Genomic DNA, 21,589 nt, shown 5'->3' with positions numbered 1-21,589 from the left:
TTTATTCAATTTCCTTTATGCTTATAATAAATATATCTGTTTCGTTGATGGCTTCAGGATTAGCAACGGGCTGAGACTTCAAAGATCGCTGACGTCCGGTAATATTTCTTCGAATGGTTAAATTCTTGTAACATTTTTATAGTAGATACATTTAATCCACGTTTTTTAAATTTCGTAGATTTATGTCCATGATTAAGGTTTTATGGAAATTCTAATACATATCCGTGAAGTTGCTGCGCTGGAGTAGCGATATTCGTATAGCATCCTCGACCATCAATGTTGCTCACTCGTTTAGGAACCATATTATTTATCATTACTGCCCATATCCCAAAGATTTGTTTACCGCCGCAACATCCCAGTAAAAAGGCCTCAGCTCAACAATAACTCCGCGCTCCAAGTCGACAGTAATGGCCTGACAAAACGGGAAATCCATTTCCTCCCCAGTGCTGCGCACTTTAAAGTGGACATTCGAAAGTACCACGATTCGGTCCGAATTTGGGCGCTCAAAAATTTCTGGATTCTGTACATCGACTACATCAAAGTAGTCGGCCATGCGCCGCGTCCAGTCCTGCATCCCATCTGGCCCGACGTAGACGCCTCCATACGGCAGGGCGGAGGTTTGTTCCATGCGGAAGTTGGGGGCGAGGGTGGCTGCAATACCGGTAAAGTCGCGATCTTCTGGAGCGGCTGCCATGTACTCTCGTTCCGCCTTGTAGAAGGCGTCTAGAACCCCCCGTGCTATGTGTTTTGGACTGGATGTCATAATGGTCACGGATTTGGGCACTCGAATGTCGCTGATACGCAAGACAGGAGCTGTTGTGCATTAAGAAATTCACACAGTATGAGGTAGTACAATCGTAACTGAACTAAGGTTTCTTTCCAGAATATTGAGGGAATCGAATGAGTACAAATGGCTCTAGAGATCGATGCGCAAAGTGATTTAAATAGGCTTCCTCGGCAATTTCGGGTACGTTCCGGCGTACATAGCATTATGAGGAATCTTACTTATCCTAGTCAACCTCACTTTCCGGAGGATTTGTAATCTTCAGGAATGATTTAATCTTTGAATTCGCTAGACCGTTCGAAATCATTCCGTGTCTTTTTGCGAGCATACATGGCTCTCTGGAAGTATCTAAGCAATAGTTCGATAACCCAGTGCCCTAATCTGCACAAGTTCTAGTGATACTTCAGTGCAACAGGCTTAATACTTTTACCCTGCAGAGCAATTAGAACAATATTTTGGAGGAGTACACAATGGGTCCACAGCCAAATCCTCAAAAATCACTGGAATTGTACAAAACAACCAGTTCCGCGCAAGATTTCCACAGCCTGCGCGACAAGGTGGTGGTAGTCACAGGTAAGTACAATATCCTAAATAAATAGCTGCCAAAGTTTACACGATTTCAGGCGGTGGAGATGGCATTGGAATTGCTCTTGTAAAGGCTATCACAGAGTTTGGTGCTCATGCTGCAGTGATCGGCCAGAGTGAGGCGCCTAATCAACAACTACGCGAGATTCAAAATGTGCATAAGGCAAGCCAGGTGAAGTATTACTGGTGTGAAATCCTCGGTAGCAACAATAGAATTGTTTTTTGGTCTTTGCTTACATGTAGATCATCCATCCAGTGCCGATGTTACGCAGGAATCGCTGCTTAAAACGACATTTGATCAAATTTTGCTGGACTTCGGAAGAGTTGACGGAGTGTACGTTTTCGTTCTCCCATTGACAATTACTAATTTTAGATCATTTCATATTATTATCAGAAGTATTTTGATAGCACTGACATTTCAATAGGATAGCGTGCGCTGGGGTCTGCATCGAAAAGCCTTTTGTTGAACATACGTGGGAAGAGGTGGTTCAACTCCAGATGGTAAATGTATGTAGTAAGGCACCTTTGTTTGAACCAAGGGGTCTTTGCTGACAAAGTCACAGAGCATAGGATTATTCTTCACCGTCCAACTAGCCGTGAAGGCGATGCTACAAAACCATGCTGTGCAGGATCACAACGCACCGAAGGGTAGTGTCATTCTCATTGGGAGCATTGCTACGGACAGCGGCCTTGAGAGTCAGGGTCTGACTGCCTATTCGGCATCCAAAGGTGCAGCCAAAGGTCTGCTTCATAGCTTAGCTGTTGAGTTGGCGCCGAAGGGAATTCGAGTCAATATGATATCGCCAGGACATACTATCACGGACATGTCGGTCAGTCAATGGAAGACCCGCCCAGAGCTGGAAACTGTCATGAAGGCCGCCATCCCAATGGGGCGAATGGCAGACCGAAGAGATCTGAAAGGTGCTGCTGTATATTTCTTATCGGATGCGTCGCTATATACAACTGGCAGTAATCTAGTTATTAGTGGTGGTCTCCATGCTGGAAGGGTCTAAACTTAGATATACCTTCAGACATATCGAATTAAATCAAGGCCTAAATGAGTAAGGGTACATCGAGATAACTTAAAAGGGTTGAATCTTACATATAACTACAGAGATAATAAGACACTACATAGGTGTTAAAACTATCATTAGTGTAAGGCCGTGGATTGAATGGCGCTGTGGCGGGCCCTCTGTATGTTGAACGCCAAGGTGCTCTAAGCCCAATCTGGCGCCTACGGGTATTGTGTTACGAAACCAACTTGCATGATACTAGGCAGAATCTAGTATTATTAGAGAAAGGCGTTTGTTATAGCAGCTAACACCACATCCAGTCATTGCCACAACTTAGTACACAGACAGTCGGCTAAGAACACAGTTTCCACAAAAGCCGAATGAATCACCACCACATACATAATTATACTGCATAAGTAAGTCTCAAATATACATGTACCACGGCTTACTGCAAATAATCAGCAGAGTAATAAGATAAATAATATTCAATGCGAAGTACTTATTATCATTTCTTACATTAATTGTCGAAGACAAGCTATTATATAAGTCAATTCTTAAAAAATCTAATTTATTATCTAAACAATCTAATTGATTATATTCCAGAACCATGCGCCTCTATAGCATAGCTTATGATTTCTACCATCACTAATAGCTAGAAAAAAGTCGAGACCAAGAAGAAATGAACTAGGACCTATTCAAATACTCCCAAAGCCTCCATAATATTATATAGCTCTTCGACTCACATCATGTGAACTGTCAAAACGTACGATCTCTCAATATTGTATACGCTCCAGCGCTAAGACTATGTACACCAGCTGTTAGACGAAATGTGAGATCACCTGTCACGGGTGAGGGCGGTGACACAAGGACAGGGATCCTTCCGCTTCAAGCCTTGCCATCGGCATTCTCGCTCTTCCATCCTCCACATACACCTACATGTAACTATTACACACATATGGAACTAGTCCTGCTATTGCTTAAATAATTCAATTCTCTTTTTCGCCTGTCAGTGACAAGGAGCTCAAGCCATCCCCGCAATGTCGTCTCTCCGCGCCTCGTCCCTGTACAATGTCGACGGCCTCGTTGCTCTCATAACCGGTGGCGGCACCGGTAAGTATCTGCGCGCTTATTGCCACGTAGAAGACGGGATGCATATTAACAGATAACCAAGGTATTGGGATCATGATGGCGAAAGCGCTCGTTGAGAATGGCGCCGCCAAGATCTACATCGCCGCTCGTCGCCTGGAGCCGCTTCAGGCCGCAGCCAAGGAGATGGGCCCCCAGGTGGTCCCTATCCGCTGTGATGTTACCGACAAGGACGACTTGATGCAGGCGGTGCAGACGGTAAAGTCCCAGGTGGGCTATTTGAACCTCCTCATTTGCAACTCTGGCACCACTGGCGTAGGAGACTCCCTACTCCAAAGGGGCAAGCCTCCGTCCCCCGAAGAATTCTTCGCCAAACATTGGGCCTTTGACGTCCAGGACTACCTCCACCCTTTCGGCGTCAACGTCGCCGGCGTGTGGTACACAAGCGTGGCCTTTTTGCCGCTGCTTCACGCGGGAAACAAAAAGGGCAACGTGTCGCAGAGCTCTCAAATCATCGTTATTAGCTCCACGGCCGGCTTGAGCAAGTGTGGCGAGGCAGGCTTCGCCTACGGACAGTCCAAAGCCGCCAGTATACACCTAGCCAAACAGCTTTCGACGTTGCTACCACAGTGGGGGATGCGCGCGAATTGCATTACTCCGGGCTGTGAGTGTACCCAATTATATAGCCATGCTTGACTCGACTGACAACCTTTGGACGAAGTTTTTCCGAGCGATTTGGTTGAACCATCATTGAAGCAGCTCAAAAACGCTGATGGAAAGTTGGGAAAGCTAGGGAAAGCGTTTCCTTTGCGAAGACTGGGAAATGAAGAAGACATGGGTGGCACAATACTGTATCTCGCTTCCAAAGCAGGCGCCTATACGAATGGCACGATTATGCTTGTTGATGGTGCGGTCATGCATAGTATGCCATCGGTTCTCTAGGTTATGGTATCAATTTGATGCGTTACAAGTAGGTACAGTTTCAACAATATTAAATTATAACGGAGCAGTTATAGCAAACCCTTGTTTACGTCTACACATCTGCATCGGATTGTTTGGATGCTTGAACAACTAAATCAGCAACTGTAGAGATGGAGCTGTTGCTTCCCATAATATCGAACACTGTCACAGGTGCTTCAAAGTCCTTCTTGAACCAATTTCGCAGCTCCACCGCCATAAGGGAGTCAACACCGTAGGCAGACAATGGGTTCCGATCGTCAAGCTCTTCCTTCGAAACGCACAAGGCGTCTGCCAATTTGTGAACGATGGCCTCTAGCACAACGCTTCGCTTAGCAGAGCTGGATGTTGCCCGCCGAAATAGCAGAGCTGATTCGTTGGCTGACCTGCGAGAGAGAGCGTCTTTCTCAGTCGCCACGGGGAAGCCAGCAAAGAATGGCCGGCCTTGGATGTGCGAAGGCAACAGATGCGCCGTTTTCCAGTCCGAGGGAGACACCCCGCCCACGAGAATCTGCACATCGTTATCCCACCTCTCTAGATTCACAGGGTCGCAGTACCGGTCGAGCACAGCGAGTATGTCTCTACAAAAGACCTTTTTGGCGTCGCGAATGGTGTTGGCGCTCAGCTTGAAGTCGTCATGGTCCACCATGGCGCCGGCGTCTCGAATCAGCGCGAGATTCAGGCTGATAGCACGGCGGCCGACAGCGATACGATGACGGGCCAACGCATCCTGCACCGAGCAAGCAGCTGCGTAGTTGCACTGGCCGGGCGACCCGTACACTGCCGACACAGAGGAGAGCAGAATGAAAAAGTCCAAGTTCGCTGGCAAAAGTTGATGCAAATTCCACGACGAGTCAATCTTGGACCGCAGCGACTTCTGCCATTGCTCGTGCGTCATGTTGAAGTACATGGAATCGTGAAGAGACATGGCGGCATTGATGCACCCCCTGATGGGCGGGAGGTCTCTGTGCTTGTCCAGCAGCACGGCAAGCCCGTCCCTTGAGCTGGCGTCGCACGGCGTGGTGATGATGACGGCGCCTTGTCGCTCGAGGCTGTAAACAAAGGACGACACGGCTTTCGATTTGATGCCTGATCGCGTGGGCGTTATGAAATATCGTACCCCTCGCTCAAACATCCAGTGGATGAGAGATCGGCCAATTCCGCCTAAACCGCCTACAATAATATAGGTGGCGCTCTTGGGGAATCGCCAACTGGCTCGTTTCACCATGAATTTCTAAAAGAAAAACATATAAAGTCAGCAATAGTGAGTAGACAAGAGGTTCAACCCTTACCGAAACACTGTCTTCAGGATCAAGAGTGATGATGGTGCGGCCCGTATTCTTTCCGCTTTGAATGAACCGAAATGCTTTTTCTGATTCCGCAACCGGGAATAAATGCACTGGTTTTGGGTACTGACCGACATTGGTATGGAACAGCAGGTCGACCGCCGTCTTCGTCAAGTCTCTCAATGCCTCTGAATCGTCGGCACCCAGGTGCGCCAGATCAACAGCAGAAAAGGTCGCGTTTTTGGCAAAGTGCGACATGGGCAGGCTGGAGCCCGCGCCGATGTCTGCCTTGCCAATCTCGATGAATCTGCCGAAGGGTGCGATGCAGGACCATGACGCCTTTAGCTTATCCCCTGAGAGGGAGTTCAAAACGACATCAACGCCCCGGCCTGCCGTCTCGCGCAGAATGCCCAGCTTGAACGACGTATCGCGGCTGTAAAAGATGTGGCTCTCCGGGATACCAAACTCCTCCATGAGCAGCTTCTTCTTGTCGTCGAAGCCGACTGTTGCGTACACCTGCGCGCCAATACGCTGTGCGATGCAGACAGCCATTTGACCTGTACTCCCCGCCGCGGCATGGATCAAAATGGTCTCGCCCCTTTTCAGTCGCGCGACATTCACCAGACTGTGGTGAGCTGTCATAAGAGGGTTGAGAGCTGCAACTGATCGGGCAAACGACATGCCGTCTGGGATCTTGAAGACCATGTTCTCCTTTACTTGAACGTGGCTCCTCATGCCAGCAACTTCGCCAGTGCAGACGCGATCTCCTGGCTTGAACTCGGAGACTCCTGGCCCGACTCTGGAGACCACGCCGGCCAGCTCCCAGCCCATCCCGCTCGTATCGTTTTGGTCGCCGTAGCGGTCCAGGGCAATCAGGACGTCACGGAAGGACACCGGCCATGCGCGGCACTCAATCTCAACCATCTGGGAGGCCATTTGCACAGGTACCTCCGTTTCCACTAGCCTGAGGGTGTTGAGCATGCCAGGGCTGCCAGGTGACAGGATCGTGGGCGGCGCATTGCCCAGAGTCTGCTCCGGCTGCAAAGATGGGAAAATCCGCCCGAGCCTGTCTTCCTCCTGTTCCGTGTCATAGATCAGGCGGTCGGCGCAGAGAGTATTCTTTTCAATGACGAATTCGTTTTCGCGAGACGGGTTTTGCGGTCGGAAGCATTTACAAAGAATGTCTTTGATGAAACGCACCACATTTGCCTCTGAAAGGGTTACGCGGTTGCAACAGCTTAAGGTCACGATCTCTTTGGACGGTTCCTCGTATCGAATCGTTCGGAGAAAGCCCAATGCCGCCTCAAATCGCGGATCCACTGCACCTGTCGATGAGGGGGGGGTGGAAAGGTTAGGTAGAGCTACCCAGAGAAGATTCTGCGTATTCTTGATCATTGTGCGAATATTCTCAAACACTTCACTTGTCGGTGCCACCAGAAGAGGTTCTCCTAGTTCGATGAGTGAAAGGACAATGTCGTCTTCTTTCCACTCTACATCGCCGACGTCACCAAGTGTTATTATTCGCGACCCTAAACCAGACCATTGATAAATGCGGTCGGCAATAATTTGTTGCAATTCGGAAAAATTGTCTAATACAACAATGGTCAGAGTTCTCTTGTTGCTGAAACCCAGCTGCTCGGAAGGCTCCGAAGTGGATTCTGCTGTGGCATGCGTAATCATTATACAGCCGCCTTCACCATCATCCCACGTTGCCTCTATACCAAAGAACCCAGTCTTCTTCATGACCCTGTCCCACGTCTGTTTCGACATCAACGGCCCGTTTTGGCGCCAATCCTCGGTCGATAGCCACCAACCCGGCAGAGAACCGAAGCCCACCAAGGACCTAGCTAGATTGGTCTGTGTGATTTCGAGATTGACAAAATGTCCTCCTTGCCGCAGGAGTTTTCGAACGTTACCCATAGACTCGGCAATATTGGACGTGGCATGGAGAACGCAGCCGGCCAATACCAAATCAAATGACTCCAGCGCAAAACCTTGCGTATCGATTGCCTTTTCAATATTCAACTTTTGAAAGTCTAAACGGTTCCCAAAGCGGGCAAACTTTGTTTTCCCGGCTTCGAAAAATGCTGGCGATATATCCGTAAAGACGTACCGTGAGAATCGCATGGAGCCAACACGCTTTTCGAGCTGTTCTAGATGGGACAGCACATGTCCTGTTAGACCACCAGAACCGGAGCCGACCTCTAGAATACGTAGGCCGGGATTTTCATGCGATGCCAACTCCAGGAATCGGAACAGTCGATCGTCAGCTGCATTGTCGAATAGCAAAGCATAGGAACGGCCTGCAACTTCAGAGGAAACCAAAAGGTCCAAAGGATCTGCCTCGCTCCGAAGTAGGAGTTCTAAAAAGCGGCCGGCTTGCGTGTAGAGCCCCCATGAAGGGCTGTATTCTAGGCATTTCGCTAGCTCTTGATCAATATATCCATTTTTATGGTCGCTGTTTGGGCCGTAGTTGCGTTGCAGCACGTTTATAAATGTCTGTAAATGTGCTGGTGCGGACGTGATGTTGAACCCTGAACTGTAGAGTCGGTAGAGAGCATGTTGAGCAGAAGAGATAAGTGCTGCTTCTAGTCTATCAGACCAGCTTTTTTCCATCTCGGACTGTTGGTATGGCTCTGGCTCGCAAGTGACCTGTAGGTCTGCCGGCGTCAGCTGACTCAATAGGGGCAGTCTCTCTATCTTGTATATGAGCCTCGGCTGCTCCTCGCCGAGTTTTGGCTCATCATTTGATGATACGCTTGCTAGAAGGCCACGTTCTAGTGACATGAGCATGGTCCCTTCTTCGTTGAAGACACTGATGCTGGCTTCCAAAGCGGATGGTCGAGAAAAGTCGACAGTAGTGGTAATAACAACAGAGCTATCGGGCACTTTCCAGGGCTTCGCTGACATCCACAGGCCGTACACCTCTTGTGGGACATAGGTATCCAATGGTATTGACAATCCTTTGGAAATCTGAATAAGGGGGAAGTGAATTGCTGCATCTAGCACGGCCGGATGTATGGGGCTAGCCTCTCCAGAATCGAGCATTAAGTCATGAGGGATTGTAGCCTGTGACGTAGCCAGGCCATCCCAAAAGATGCGACGCAATACGCTAAAGGACGGCCCGTACGCCATTCCATAGTGGCGGAGATATTGGTAGAAGGCTTCTGAATTCACTTCCTTGTCACAGGAGTCTGTAGCTTCGTCCTGGAATTTGCGATACTTGGCCGTCTCTTCTCGTCGCTCTCTTCCGCCATCGACTTCTGTCGAGGTCTGCTCAAGTTGCACTTGAACAACAGCTTGGAAACATTCGGTCCAGTTGCTGCCGTTATAAGCAAAGAGAGCAGCCTCCCACCATGAAATATCCTTTTCGTAGACCTCCTGCTTTGGTCTTAGGTATAAGGAGACCTCGGTATTTTGCCGGCTGTCTTCGGACACTGGAATCGGTTTTAGAAAGTGCGCTTCTTGAAACTGAAAGCCGGATATGGGTGCAGATGTCGTCTTGGCATTCATTTCGACCAGGTGTTTTAGTCCTTCTAATGTCATCACAATCATGCCCATGCCAGGGCAGACAACTTTGCCGCTAATGCAGTGTTCCTCTAGCCACGGCATTGCGTCGATTCCGAGCCAGTTGCGGAAGGTTGGTCGCAGCTGATTCCAATTGGGTGATCTCTTTCCAATCATGACGCCCTTGGCTTGAGGACGAAGCCTCGTATCTTTGTTGATTCGTCCCTCGTACCAGTACTTCTTTGTCAAATCAAATGGGTAGCGAGGGCAATCCACTAGTGGCGGTGGGAATGCATTCGCATCGTGATGGTTCGCTAATTCAATAGAAACAGGATATCCAACGCAGAATAGATTGCCTAGCAGGTATAGAAGACTATCAAGGGGCTGCTTTGATCGGTGAAGCACGGAGTGATAACGGGCGCTAGTGATGGACTTTGGCTCTGTTGCTTCGGCACTTCCTTTATAGGAGGACCCAGAAGTACCAATTGCTTCCAAAGTATCTTTGATAGATCGTCTCAGCGCTGCATCAGGGCCAACTTCAATAAAGTCGGTAATTGATTGATTGTTTTTTAAGCCCAGATCCAATCCTCCTTTGACAGCAAGAGATTTGAGCGCGTCAGCGAATAGAACTGGTGAGATGAGATTATCTACCCAATACTGAGCAGAAGAGAAGCATGAAGGATCGGCCATCAATCTTCCAGTAACTGATGAAGCTATTGTTGTCTGACCCCTCCCCGCCCCAGTTCCAGGATCGAGCTGTCCCAGCAATTCTGCGTATTCTTTTGCCACCATCTTCATCGCAGGTGAATGGTAGGCCACTCCAGTATTCAGTTTGCGAGCAAATAGTTGGTCTTCATCCATATGGTCTTTAATTAGATCAATGAGATGCTCGTCTCCAGACAATGTGCAGTTTGTTGGGCTGTTCACACACGCCACATGGACAGACGATGCGATGTTGTTATCAATACCCATGCTTTGGAGGTATTCATGAACCCTGGCACTCTCCAAACTCACAGAAATCATAGCGCCTGGCGTCGCAACTGATGCTGACTTGAGCCTCTCGGAAACAACGCCTCGGTAATATGCGACCTTGCATGCCGACTCTAGGGACAGAGCACCGGCGGTGTAAGCGGCGGCGATTTCGCCGGATGAATGACCCATGACCGCACAGGGCGTCACATGTACACTCCTCAAGAGCTCTACAAGGGCAATCTGTACCGCAGTGCACAGAGGCTGACTGAACTGAGGGGAGTGCAACAATTGGTGGTCCTGTAGCACATCTAACAACTTCCAAGTTGATCCAAACGAAGAGAGGATGCTGTCAATGCGCTGTAAAGTATCGGCAAAAACCTTGTATGATAGAAGTCCGATACCCATGGAGGGATATTGTACCCCTTGTCCTGTAAAGACAAATGCTGCAACTGATTGTTCAGTTGGCAGCCTCGTTGGCTTTGTCAATGCAAGACACACCGTGCCGTCATCCGAAATTATGTTGTCGGCGCTCGCTATGGCGAACGACCTCCATTGCAACCGACTTCGCCGATTTGAGAGAGTATATGCCAGTTGGTCCAGCTTTCGATGCGACCTGCCCACTTTTCGTTTCAGGTAGGATTTGTAAACATGTGCGAAGCGGTCTATTGCTCCAGGGTCGGCGCCAGACCAGACCAGCAAGCGGGCCTCTTTTGTGTTTATCTCTTCTGTGTGGAGAGTGGTGGAGATTTTGGTGATACTCTCATTGGATGAGTACGTAGTACCGTTGATGACGGTGTTCTCGCCGAGGTCATCCGCATACATGGTGCAGTTATGATATCCATGCAGTCCGCGATTGCTTAGAAAACTCAGGGCGTCATCAAGAACTATATGAGCATTTGAGCCTCCCAGACTAAACGAGTTGACAGATGCACGGCGAACACTGAGCCGCCTAGGCCACGGTATACAGCTTATCGGCACGTCCAGGTGGTACAGATCACTGTTGATGGCTGGATTCATAGTTTTGAATAGGGCTTGTGGTGGAATAAGACCTTTCTCAACTGCCAGCACAGCTCTTAGCGTGCCAGCCAGACCGCTTCCTGCTTCGACATGGCCAATATTTCCTTTTATCGAACCGATGAAGATTGGATCTTGTGCCGAGCCGTGCTCACCGAAGACGCGTCCAATTGCAGTCGCCTCGATTGGATCGCCAGTTGGGGTGCCAGTTCCGTGTGCCTCAACATATCTGGTCTGACTAAAGCCCAGTCCTGCCTTTTGATAGACGTGGCGTATTAAGCTCTCTTGGGCGTCTGGGTTCGGCTGTGTGAGACTAGGAGTACGCCCATCCTGGTTGGCTCCGGTGGCTCTTATGACCGCGCGGATAACATCTCCATCCCTTATTGCGTTCTCGACGGGTTTCACAACCATGGCCAAAATTCCCTCGCCACGAGCATAGCCGTTGGCGCGCTCGTCAAAAGAATAGCATACACTATCCGGCGATAGGAAGTTCAGGTTGGATAAGATGGTGGAAGCATCTGGGTTCAACATGAAATTGGAGCCCAGCACGACAGCCTATGTTTCTTCTGTTAGCACCTATACGACACCTTGCCCCCTCTCTCTTCTCTTTTACGATGAACTATGTCAATGAAACATACAGCTGATGCATCTCCGGCTTGCATGGCTTTGCAAGCGTAATCTAAAGCAATAAGGCTACTAGAACATGCTGTGTTGATGTTCAGGCATGGGCCAGCCAGATCAAAGAACCAACTGACCTTGCCAACTAGGACAGACGGATCTGTGCCTGTCAGCGTCAGCCGCGGTGCTGCATCCAAATCTCGAGTCATGGAGCGCGGAAAGTCGTCGGAACACGAGCCAAACACTGCTGTGCGAGACCCTCGTAGGCTCTCCATTGGAATGCCTGCATTCTCAAAAGCGTGATAAACAGTCTGCAGAGCCCACCGCTGCTGAGGATCCATGGTTGCAGCTTCGTGAGGAGTAATGAAGAAGAATGGAGCATCGAAGGCAGTCCAATCGGCGTGACTGAAATGGGCACCGCGAGCATGAAGCGTACCTGCTTGTGACGACCCATCATTGAAGTATGTTTCGATGTTTGCGCGATCCGCAGGCCATTCTGTCGAGAGATTACTCCTCGTCTCCATAACTTCCCACAAGCGATCCTCGCGGTCCACATCTTGGGCAAGATTGAATGCAATTCCAACAATGGCAAACGAATCCATATTCTATGCTCTGTGGGAACGAAGCGGGAAAAATGAAGGTGAGACAATAATATGAGAGAAGATGCTGGCAGCCACTATAAAAACAGCTAAACTGGTAATTTTCGAGACTTGGGTTTTTGTTTTACTTCTTTATACGTATTTTATTATTGACTTTGCGAGAACATTTCTACGATAAGCAGAGGAGTAGAATAAATACAAGACAACTACAACTGTCGTTCTGCAGGTGAAGGCGACTGGCCATCGCTTCGTTTAGCCGATAGTGGATATTCCTACTTAAATAGCCCACCATTCAATCTTTGCAGCATCCAAATAGAAGATCTACAGCATCGTAATCTGTCGCAGTCTAGCCTTGCACACGGTGCGGCTTATACTCTGTATTTGCACTGCGTCTCGCTCTTGTTCGGTTGCTGCTAACTGAACTGAACTGAACTGAACTGATGATCCCTCGGGCTGTAATCTGGGATTGGGGGCGTCTGGTTGCATGCATGTATCCAGGGATACTATGCATACCCCTCAACCTCCCAATTCAGCTTTGACTTGTTTATAGTGGGGTGGTAATTATGGAGTTGCAGCCGGGGACTGTATACGTCGCTTTGCCCAGATGCGGAGTTCCGAATCTGGCCAAGGAGAAACGCTGGGAAGCAGAAGGGGGCCAAAACGGGTGCCTTTACCGTTAGCTCTATGCATGCAAGTACGTACCTCTAAGATCAAAGATTAGAAACTATATACCAGGATCTTATGATCCGGCCTAGCTCAAGTTACCGCCCGTCACGCCACTTAATCGCTAGTTCGATGCCGACGGAGCTGGCATTGGCAGCTACTCAGACAAAACAGGAGTATGATTTGCAAAGAATATTAGAGGCGTAAATAAAAGAGCATTTATAGTGTCAATAAATCCAACTCAGCTCAGCTGGCCACGCATTAGCTCATACGCTTTTTCAAACCAAGGTATGTATACGGGCGCCATTAAGCAGGACGCCCGGCGAGAATAAGGATCATATAACATATTAAGTAAGATGGAAGACCATGCATATCTGCTTACAGAAGTCTCTATGAAGGGTGAAAATTCCAGCGGCAACCCTACTGCGCACAGGCTATGTGGGAAGGGTTTACTGATGGCTTTCAGTCGACACTAAAAAAACTTATTTAATGAAACCACATCCACATTAATGATGAAGTGACTACATAATCCATGGATGCCAATAATTCTCTGGCGTATAGTAGATACTGTGACTTCCTCCGACGCTCGTACGAAGGCTCCTTCGTTTCTTACCCTGCAGGTGGTTGCTTGTTTAGGCTGGTAGGATCTGGTTTTTCCTCCACATGAGCAATACCGGTACCGCTTGAGCTACAGAGATTGCAGTGAGGAAGAACATTTGATCATTGTAGCCTTGAGAAAGAATTTCCCTTGCATCCTGCCCGAGGTCGGAAGTAGGCTGGCCATGAGCAGTGGCAGAATTGCTAAAATCGGTCAAGCCGAGCCGCTGTAGCCCAGGCACCACATGGCCGTTGAAGATGGATGTGACAATGGCTATCATTACGGCGCCTCCCATTGCGCGGAACTGGTGCGTGGCTCCAAGACCAATTGCTGCAGCAGAAATGTTAGCAGAAGGGGAAAGAAATCACAAATAGAGACGACCGCTCTAACCAAGATCACGTTTTTCTGCAGCAAATGGTACTGCAGCAAAAAGAGAGAGGTAGCTGATACCAGCCCCAAAGCCGGCAATCACCTCAAATCCATACTGCTTGGCTGGAATCGTAGCTGATGCCTCGACGGTGCCAAGCAGCGTGTAGCCAAGCACTTGGAGCAGTGCTCCAATGATGCACGCATACACCAGAGGGACTTTGAACTTGCCAAAGATCTGACCGATTACCATGCCACCGACTGATGCGCAGAGACCAAATGGCAGAATACGTACACCCGCGTCCACGGGGTGCTGTCCGTTGACGAGTTGAAATCGTTGTGGCAGTTGAAACGTGGTGACAGCCATGCCTCCTCCAACGAGGAAAAGGCCTCTGGGATCTTCCGTTAGCAAGAAGGGTTCAAGAAGAATATTAAAGACAGCACAGCAAGTTGGTAGCACCTACACCATGGCACCGAGCATCTCGCGGCGAACAATAAATCGCCACGGTAGTACAGGCTCTCGTTGGCCTTGCCGCAAAGTCAAATATCGCTCCCATATTAGGAGAAAGACAGCTAGGAGAACGGAAACAATAAGTAAGACAATAAAGTAAGCCGAATCCCAGGAATACTCTGTGTTCACTTCTTGAAAGGCCGATGTAAAAGCAAGCGTGGCACAGAGCAACAAGCCACAACCGAAAAAGTCAAGTCGCGCGGTGACTGTGGACAAAGTAACCTTTGGCTGTTTATCTGCGCTGCTTGCATGGTGGGGATAACCATTTGGAATGCCTAGAAACGCGAGAGCTAACCCAAAAGCGCCGACAGGCACGTTAAAGAGAAAGACCCAGCGCCAAGTGGTATTCTGGGAGATGACACCGCCAATTACCGGCCCAAGTACTGTTGCGAGGATAAAAGCGACGCCTGTATAGGATGCGAATCGGGTGATTTGATTTGCGGGGACAATCTGGAGGAGCATGATACTGCCAACGGCGTAGCTACCGCCGCCGCCAACGCCCTGGAATGCGCGAAGAATAATGCTGTATAGAACATGTGCTTGTTAGACACAAAATCGAAAAAGAAAAACCAAAAATACATATTTTTTCGGGGACAAAGCATACAGCTGTTCGAGAGTCTTTGCGGCAGCACATCCTCCAGAAAACACTGTGAAGAGGAGGATGCAGAACATGAAGACCGGTTTACGGCCTAAAATGTCGCTGAATTTGGCCATTATGACTACGAAGCCTAAAAAAAAAAGGGGGGGGGGGGGGGGGGGGGTTAGAAAAAGAGAAATCGTTTCAAAAGAATACTTAAAACTTACTGACAAACCCCAACAAATAGGCGGACATGATCCAGCCCGCCTTGTCGAAGCCGCCAACATCATTGGTGATGCTTACCAGGGAAGTCGTGACAATTGTGATTTCGACTTGGGTCAGGAAGTAGACGGTTGAGATGAGAGACACAACCAGCCAAAGCCTCATTCCATGCAGATACGCTCCCGTATCCTGCGACTCGTCAACCTCTGAATTTGTAGCCAACTGTTCGGCGTCCTGCTGCATCTCATGGTTGGGGCTTTTTTCTACGTCAGATTCTGTAGGAGGGCTTAGCGTCGCCGAGGCACAAGGGGCGTTTGTATCGAGCGCCATGATGAGCGCTTGCTTCAATACTATTGAGATCAGGAGGGAAAAGTAGTCGCAAAAGGGGCAACGGTAAAAACACCCAAGTCAAGAAGAGAGTAGAAGACCAAAAACTTGGGGCGGCCGAGACAGAAGAAGGCAACGAGGCAGGTAGGCGATCGAAGCGAGGATGTCTATGCATCTGTCTCATGCTTTCATGTGCAAAAAGTGACTCGGGAAGCAAAAGTACCTTGCTTTCTTGTGCACTGTGCGACGACAACCGGCTGTGTGGCTTGCATCCAGGGTTACGGTGAAGGTGGAACCATTTTGCCTATATTTGGCTGCACTTTACCGGCCAGGAGTGGTGGTTGGAAGCGTTATCCCTGAGACAGATCGACCTGTATCACCGTCGTGTCCAACTCTGATACGGAGTATATTCGTGCGCGATGGTGGAGCTAGATTCTTGGGTAATCCCGCAACGCTCCATTGGGGATTCGACTCGACCCGTTCGGCAAAAACACGCCTTATAGCGAGGTGTTTGAATTCGTCAAAGCTGAAGAAAGTTGGGTGCAAGGCTGTCCAGCATGAGCAAACAAGCCAGTTGCCATTATTGGCGCTTCGTACGGGGTAACAATCTCCGCTCATAAATCTGACAGGTGGAGTCCGTGCCGATCCATTCCCACTTCCCGTTCGTTTAGTGTCCGAATCATACCCACCCGCATGCTTGGTCCAGCTTCATTCGCCGAAGATGCGAAGATGCGTTTTACCTGGACCACCTCACTCTCATTCTTCCCCATTGGCCAAGTAATTAGTAGTTGGTGCCTTCTTGCCTCCATGTTCGATCCTCAGTCATCCCTCTCTATACGCACTCCCACTCCGTTTTGATGTTCCTTTATCTTCCATTTCTTCGTTTTCTGCTTCTTCTGGATTGTGTCCGTCGTGTTCTTCCGTCGCTCCTTCCTCTTTTCTGGCAAACCTTCTTCTAAGCCATCAGCATTCCTGGCCATGGCGGACTTGCTGAGCCAATTTCCCAGCCTCCCGCCAGACGTCCAGCAGCAAATCCTCAACGGCCCGGCTATGACTCCACCCCAAGGCGTTGTGCCAAATTTCGACCATCCTCCCAACAGCACCGGTGTCGGTATTGCATTCGGCGTCCTCTGCGCCATTGTTGCTATCGTCTGCTTCTTTTTCCGAGTCTATTGCCAGACTCGGGTGGAAAAGAGGTGGCACACCGAAGATTGTATGTTCCAACCCCCACGCTTTTGCGCGCGTGTTTTAGATAAAACTGGACTAAGTTGTCGATTATAGACTTTGGATTACTTGCATTTGTATGATTTTGTTCTACTTTTTTTTTCGTTCTGAAGGCTGTATGCTGTTTGTTTGCTGACGTGTCTGCCATAGATATCATACCTTGGTGCAATAATCAGCTTCTTCGTCTTCATATACTATGGTGGATTTCTGGTTCATCAGTGGAATATCCGGTTTAGGACATTCCAAAAGGTTCTTGAAGTAAGTAGATCCTGTTATAAAGGTAAATCGCGCTAAACTTGGATCAGAACTCCCTAGCTATAACGTTTTCCTATATTCTGTTGATGTTGTTTGCTAAAGTCGGCATCCTTCTTGAATGGGGTAAATCACCTTTGCTTTTACTCTGTCTATTGTACAAGCTTGATTGCTAACTTGGATTTACTGCCAAACAGATCGCATATTTAACCCTGCTAGCGAACGCAATGGTTTCTTCTGGGCGAGTCATACGATTTTAGCCCTCAATGTTCTCCTCTACATCAGCATTCTCATCGCCGAAGCACTCTCCTGCCGTCCAGCGAGATACTTGTGGCAGCCTTGGGTCGCAGGAGTCTGCTTCAACAAAAGAGCTCTGGATCTTGCGTCTGCCTACTTCAACCTTGTAGCTGATGTTCTGATTCTCCTTCTACCCCAACGCATCATCTGGTCGTTGCAAATGTCGAAGCAAAAAAAGTTAAAAGTATCTCTCATCTTCTCCGCCGGTATTATGTATGTATTATTTCCGAGTCATGTGTGCGGAAAACACTGGAGATGGTTTTTTATATATCTCTGATCTAACAATGGACTCTGCTCCGCAGAACCTGTCTTTGTGCTGTCTTCAGAATCGTCGTCATCCACCCACTTAAATATGCTGGCGATGGGGACACAAATTATCTTACCTCGAGGGTGTACATTCTGACCATTGCGGAGTCGACGTTTGTCATTCTTGTCTTCTGTACGTTGCCTCCTCTTTGCTGTGGTTGACGGCCGTGTGGCCGACAGCGGCTAACGTGAGTTTTCTAGGCATGCCAGCGCTTCCAAAGGGATTTGTTGAAAGCGCAATCGGACGGGGCATCATATTTTCTCTCCATTCACTGGCTTCCATGACAAGAAGAAGCAACACGTCCTGGGCAGAGAGTTCGCATCGAGGGACGAGGACGAAGGGCTTCGCTGGCATCGACAGCACTTCGGATCTGCACATGCATGATGTAGAGAACAACGTGTGGTCGGTCAGCTCTCATCCCGGAGAGCGCCAAGGTGAGCCTGGTATTATACGGCGAATTGATATCAGCACGCACCACGAGCAGAAGAGCTCCTCCGTGTAACATCTGCTGCGGCTCATTCCTCTATTGTAGCTCTGTATTTTGTTTGGCTCCTAACCTATACCGCAACTTTCAAATGTTGTTTATTCCACATTCTCATGGACATCGTTAATTTGACCACCGATTTTGACTAAATTTTATGTATATTTAAAGTCAGTGATAAGAGACGACGCGACTTGAACTGTCTTGAACTTAGGACTCTGTCGAGCATGCGCAACAAAGATAGAAAATGGAAAACAAGTGTACCAACACCCATGGTTATTATTTTCCTTTGTCCTTTTGACAGGGTATTGTCAGAAGCTGCGGGATTGGCCGGGAACTTCTTCGATGCGGCAGCCCCTACTCCCCTTCCCCCCCTCCCCTCCGGCGCATAATCCCCGGTTGGCCGCTAGGGTACATCAGTTGATCTGTTGTTTTCTACCAACTATAAATAAAGGCCCACCTTTCTCCTTTTTGTGTCCCCAGCCAAAGCGGCCACCTCTTCAGCAGCAACTGCTTCCATACTTCTGTTCAATCATTCACTGCCAACTGCCAAAAGTCCATCGCACCTTTCCGATCTTGGCTACTATATTTACCCGTTATCTAGCATATCCATCGCGAATATGGGCAATGTCATAAATTTGGCAATGCAGTATGCACTGTACTTTGCGGTCCCTTTCGTGTGTTATCTCTTGTTCAATAGCGGATCATTGCTAATGCGGAGTAGATTGTGCTACGAATCACTTACAGGCTTCTTTCAAGCCCGCTACGACATTACCCAGGTCCCTGGTTAGCCAAGATCACCGATGCCTATAGCGCCTTTTTTGCGTATAACAAAACACTTCATTGGCAAGCGTACGCGCTCTCACGCGAGTATGGTATGTGAATAGCCTTATTGGATCATTTAGAGCTTCTTTACTACGCTCGGCGTCAAATTTCTTTCTTGTCCTTTTTATATACTTATGAAATGGATAGGCGACGTCTACCAGATTGGGCCCAATAAGCTCATTTTCAATACTGCGACTGCTGTCAAAGGTAAACCAACGATACCACAACGACAATAAGGAGCTCAACCGCTAATACTTGACGCCCCGGTAGATATTTATTTGAATCCGCGCGTCGCAAAAGGCGAGCCATACAATCATGGAATGTTTGCGGCGAAAAACCGCAACTTGATCATGACGACCGATCGAGTCGACCATAAAAGAAAGCTCAAAGTAATTGCCACCGTTCTCAATGAGAGATCTATGCGTATCTTTCAGCCGAAAATGGTAGATCGGATAAACGAGTTCCTTCGCAAGATTCGCACCAGCACGACTTCGTCGTCTTCCTCTCCCGACGTATCTTCCTCCCCAGTCAACGTCTTGGATCTGGCCACCTACATGACGACAGACATTGCGGCGGATCTTGCATTTGGCCATCCACTCAACACCCAAAGCAATCCCGCCAACCGCTTCTTCCCCAGAACCCTCAAGGAATGGAGCTGGCGCATCAACTTCATGATGCAGTTCCCCCCGCTGCGTTACTACAACCTGTTGATGTTGGCCCTCAAATACAAGCAGACCGCGCAGACGGGCAAGGCGGTTCGCGAAATTGTGCGCACCAGAGAAGCCATGGATAGATATGCGTTTCACGATTTTTATTCCATCGTCATTGACGAAATCAAAACGGGCGATTCATTCTTGCAGAGCGAAATGTGGCCGCACGCAACCAGCTTCCTGGCCGCTGGTGGCCTGACAACCGCCGCCACCATCGCTGGCACCCTTTTTTATCTATCCAGGTATCCTGATTGCTATCAGCGCGCCGCCAGAGAAGTCCGTCAGGCGTTTTCGTCGGCCGATGAGATTGTGCCCGGCCCCAAGCTGGCCGAGTGCAGCTACCTGCGTGCCTGCATTGACGAGACTTTGCGCATGTCACCCCCCATCACCACTATCTTCTGGCGCCAGCTCGATCCTCTCGACACAGCCGGCGAGCCCTTCACAGTAGACGGCCACATCATACCGCCGGGCACGCAGGTGGCCATCAGCATCTACGCTCTGTCGCACAACGAAGACATTTATCCAAACTCGTGGGTCTACAAGCCCGAGCGGTTCCTCGAGCACCATGGAGATGGCGATGACGAGCTCAAGGCATCACAGGAAGCGGTCCGCATGGCGCATATCCCCTTTGTCACGGGCGACAGGACTTGTCCCGGCAAAACCATGGCGTGGATCGAAATGTCCATGGCGCTTGCGCGTTTATTTTGGTACTTTGACTTTGAAGCTGCCCCTGGCGAGCTCGGCCAAGTCGGCCAGATTTTGCGGCCAGGTCTGGACGGAAAGCCAACGGCGCCAGAGTATCGGACGGAGGATTGGTATGCGGCGGAGCATGAGGGGCCATATTTAGTCTTTCGACAGCGCGACAACTTGGCGGATGACCTGCTGCGGAATAGTGGAAGCAGATGATTGGAAGTACATACATGGGTATGAAATATTGAGCGCCGAAGGCSGAGACATGTTTTGAGCATGCAGTATACGTAACAGCCCGACGGGGTTGGTGGATAATGATTTTACATAATTGATAACCGGTTATGGTGTTACTCAAAGCTGTCTAATATCAGGTGGTTGTTCATGAATTATAGAGATGCAAAATCAAATATATCGTCCATAAGGGCAGTTCTACCACCACTGTGGCTCAAGCTCTGGCCTTAAAAATTATTATTAAAAACCTTTAAAAATATTATATAATTTCTTTTTTACTATTAAATTTTATAATATAATTATTTTAACTACTGAATTTTAGCTTCTATAGTAGCAGAGAAAAAAGCTACGTAATATTTTTATTTACTTAACTTAGTAGCCCGCTTAGGATTATGCCAAAATAAAAAAAATATAAATAATTAATCTAGTATCTTTAAAGCCCTCTAACTGCACCCGCCGCCGGACCCAAGTAGAAATAAAAAATAATATCAATCAATGGCTAGTTAAAATGGCCTTTTAATGATATGGGTTTCAAAGCCAGAGCTTGAGCCGTGGTGGTGGCGGACATGTCGGAAATGCCCTTACACACGCACGTTGGACTCTCAGGGGAAGAAACGGGAAGCCATGGGAACACCAGCGAATAGGTGGGATGTATGAGTACTGTGTATTCTCGCCAGCGGCCGACCTGCTTGTACAGCATCTAATCGTGCCTCTGAGAAGATTCGATTTCATGTGAATTGAGGTTTCCAACAAGGTAATCTGCCTTACTATACGAAGTATAGTTATTGATGGCAAACATTGCATGACTATCGTTATGCGCAGATATCATTACTCATGCAGGTCAGGCACGCGTCTCAAATTGCAAATCATGAGGAGTGACCGTACCG

General features: G+C 48.7%; 6 protein-coding genes across 6 annotated transcripts; 3 read left to right on the top strand and 3 right to left on the bottom strand.

The window, feature by feature from the left end:
* Positions 1-313: 313 nt before the first annotated feature.
* BHQ10_009501 (uncharacterized protein) lies at positions 314-763 on the bottom strand (the record flags this gene model as incomplete). The annotated part of the gene is made up of 1 exon (XM_040882424.1): positions 314-763. One exon carries the CDS (start codon positions 761-763, stop codon positions 314-316), a length of 450 nt encoding a protein of 149 aa, XP_040738003.1.
* A 491-nt stretch (positions 764-1,254) lies between these two features.
* On the top strand, positions 1,255-2,382 carry BHQ10_009500 (uncharacterized protein; the record flags this gene model as incomplete). The annotated part of the gene is made up of 5 exons (XM_040882423.1): positions 1,255-1,357; positions 1,408-1,555; positions 1,626-1,703; positions 1,795-1,876; positions 1,933-2,382. 5 exons carry the CDS (start codon positions 1,255-1,257, stop codon positions 2,380-2,382), a joined length of 861 nt encoding a protein of 286 aa, XP_040738002.1.
* Positions 2,383-3,419: 1,037 nt separating this feature from the next.
* Positions 3,420-4,410, top strand: BHQ10_009499 (uncharacterized protein; the record flags this gene model as incomplete). The annotated part of the gene is made up of 3 exons (XM_040882420.1): positions 3,420-3,492; positions 3,554-4,132; positions 4,190-4,410. The coding sequence occupies 3 exons, from the start codon at positions 3,420-3,422 to the stop codon at positions 4,408-4,410; spliced, it is 873 nt and encodes a 290-aa protein (XP_040738001.1).
* A 91-nt stretch (positions 4,411-4,501) lies between these two features.
* BHQ10_009498 (uncharacterized protein) lies at positions 4,502-12,424 on the bottom strand (the record flags this gene model as incomplete). The annotated part of the gene is made up of 3 exons (XM_040882419.1): positions 4,502-5,659; positions 5,718-11,759; positions 11,843-12,424. 3 exons carry the CDS (start codon positions 12,422-12,424, stop codon positions 4,502-4,504), a joined length of 7,782 nt encoding a protein of 2,593 aa, XP_040738000.1.
* Positions 12,425-13,716: 1,292 nt separating this feature from the next.
* BHQ10_009497 (uncharacterized protein) lies at positions 13,717-15,688 on the bottom strand (the record flags this gene model as incomplete). Its single annotated transcript, XM_040882418.1, has 5 exons — positions 13,717-14,012; positions 14,073-14,440; positions 14,513-15,082; positions 15,164-15,248; positions 15,364-15,688. The coding sequence occupies 5 exons, from the start codon at positions 15,686-15,688 to the stop codon at positions 13,717-13,719; spliced, it is 1,644 nt and encodes a 547-aa protein (XP_040737999.1).
* A 975-nt stretch (positions 15,689-16,663) lies between these two features.
* BHQ10_009496 (uncharacterized protein) lies at positions 16,664-20,687 on the top strand (the record flags this gene model as incomplete). Its single annotated transcript, XM_040882417.1, has 10 exons — positions 16,664-16,898; positions 16,967-16,986; positions 17,060-17,167; positions 17,215-17,287; positions 17,359-17,671; positions 17,761-17,897; positions 17,966-18,199; positions 19,026-19,121; positions 19,219-19,278; positions 19,342-20,687. 10 exons carry the CDS (start codon positions 16,664-16,666, stop codon positions 20,685-20,687), a joined length of 2,622 nt encoding a protein of 873 aa, XP_040737998.1.
* Between the last annotated feature and the right edge of the window lie 902 nt (positions 20,688-21,589).

This window comes from Talaromyces amestolkiae, assembly GCF_001896365.1.
Source record: "Talaromyces amestolkiae strain CIB chromosome Unknown scaffold25.1, whole genome shotgun sequence".
In the NCBI taxonomy this organism is placed as follows: domain Eukaryota; kingdom Fungi; phylum Ascomycota; class Eurotiomycetes; order Eurotiales; family Trichocomaceae; genus Talaromyces; species Talaromyces amestolkiae.
The sequence above is the reverse complement of the archived record's forward strand: the minus strand, read 5'-3'. Positions and strand labels throughout refer to the sequence as shown.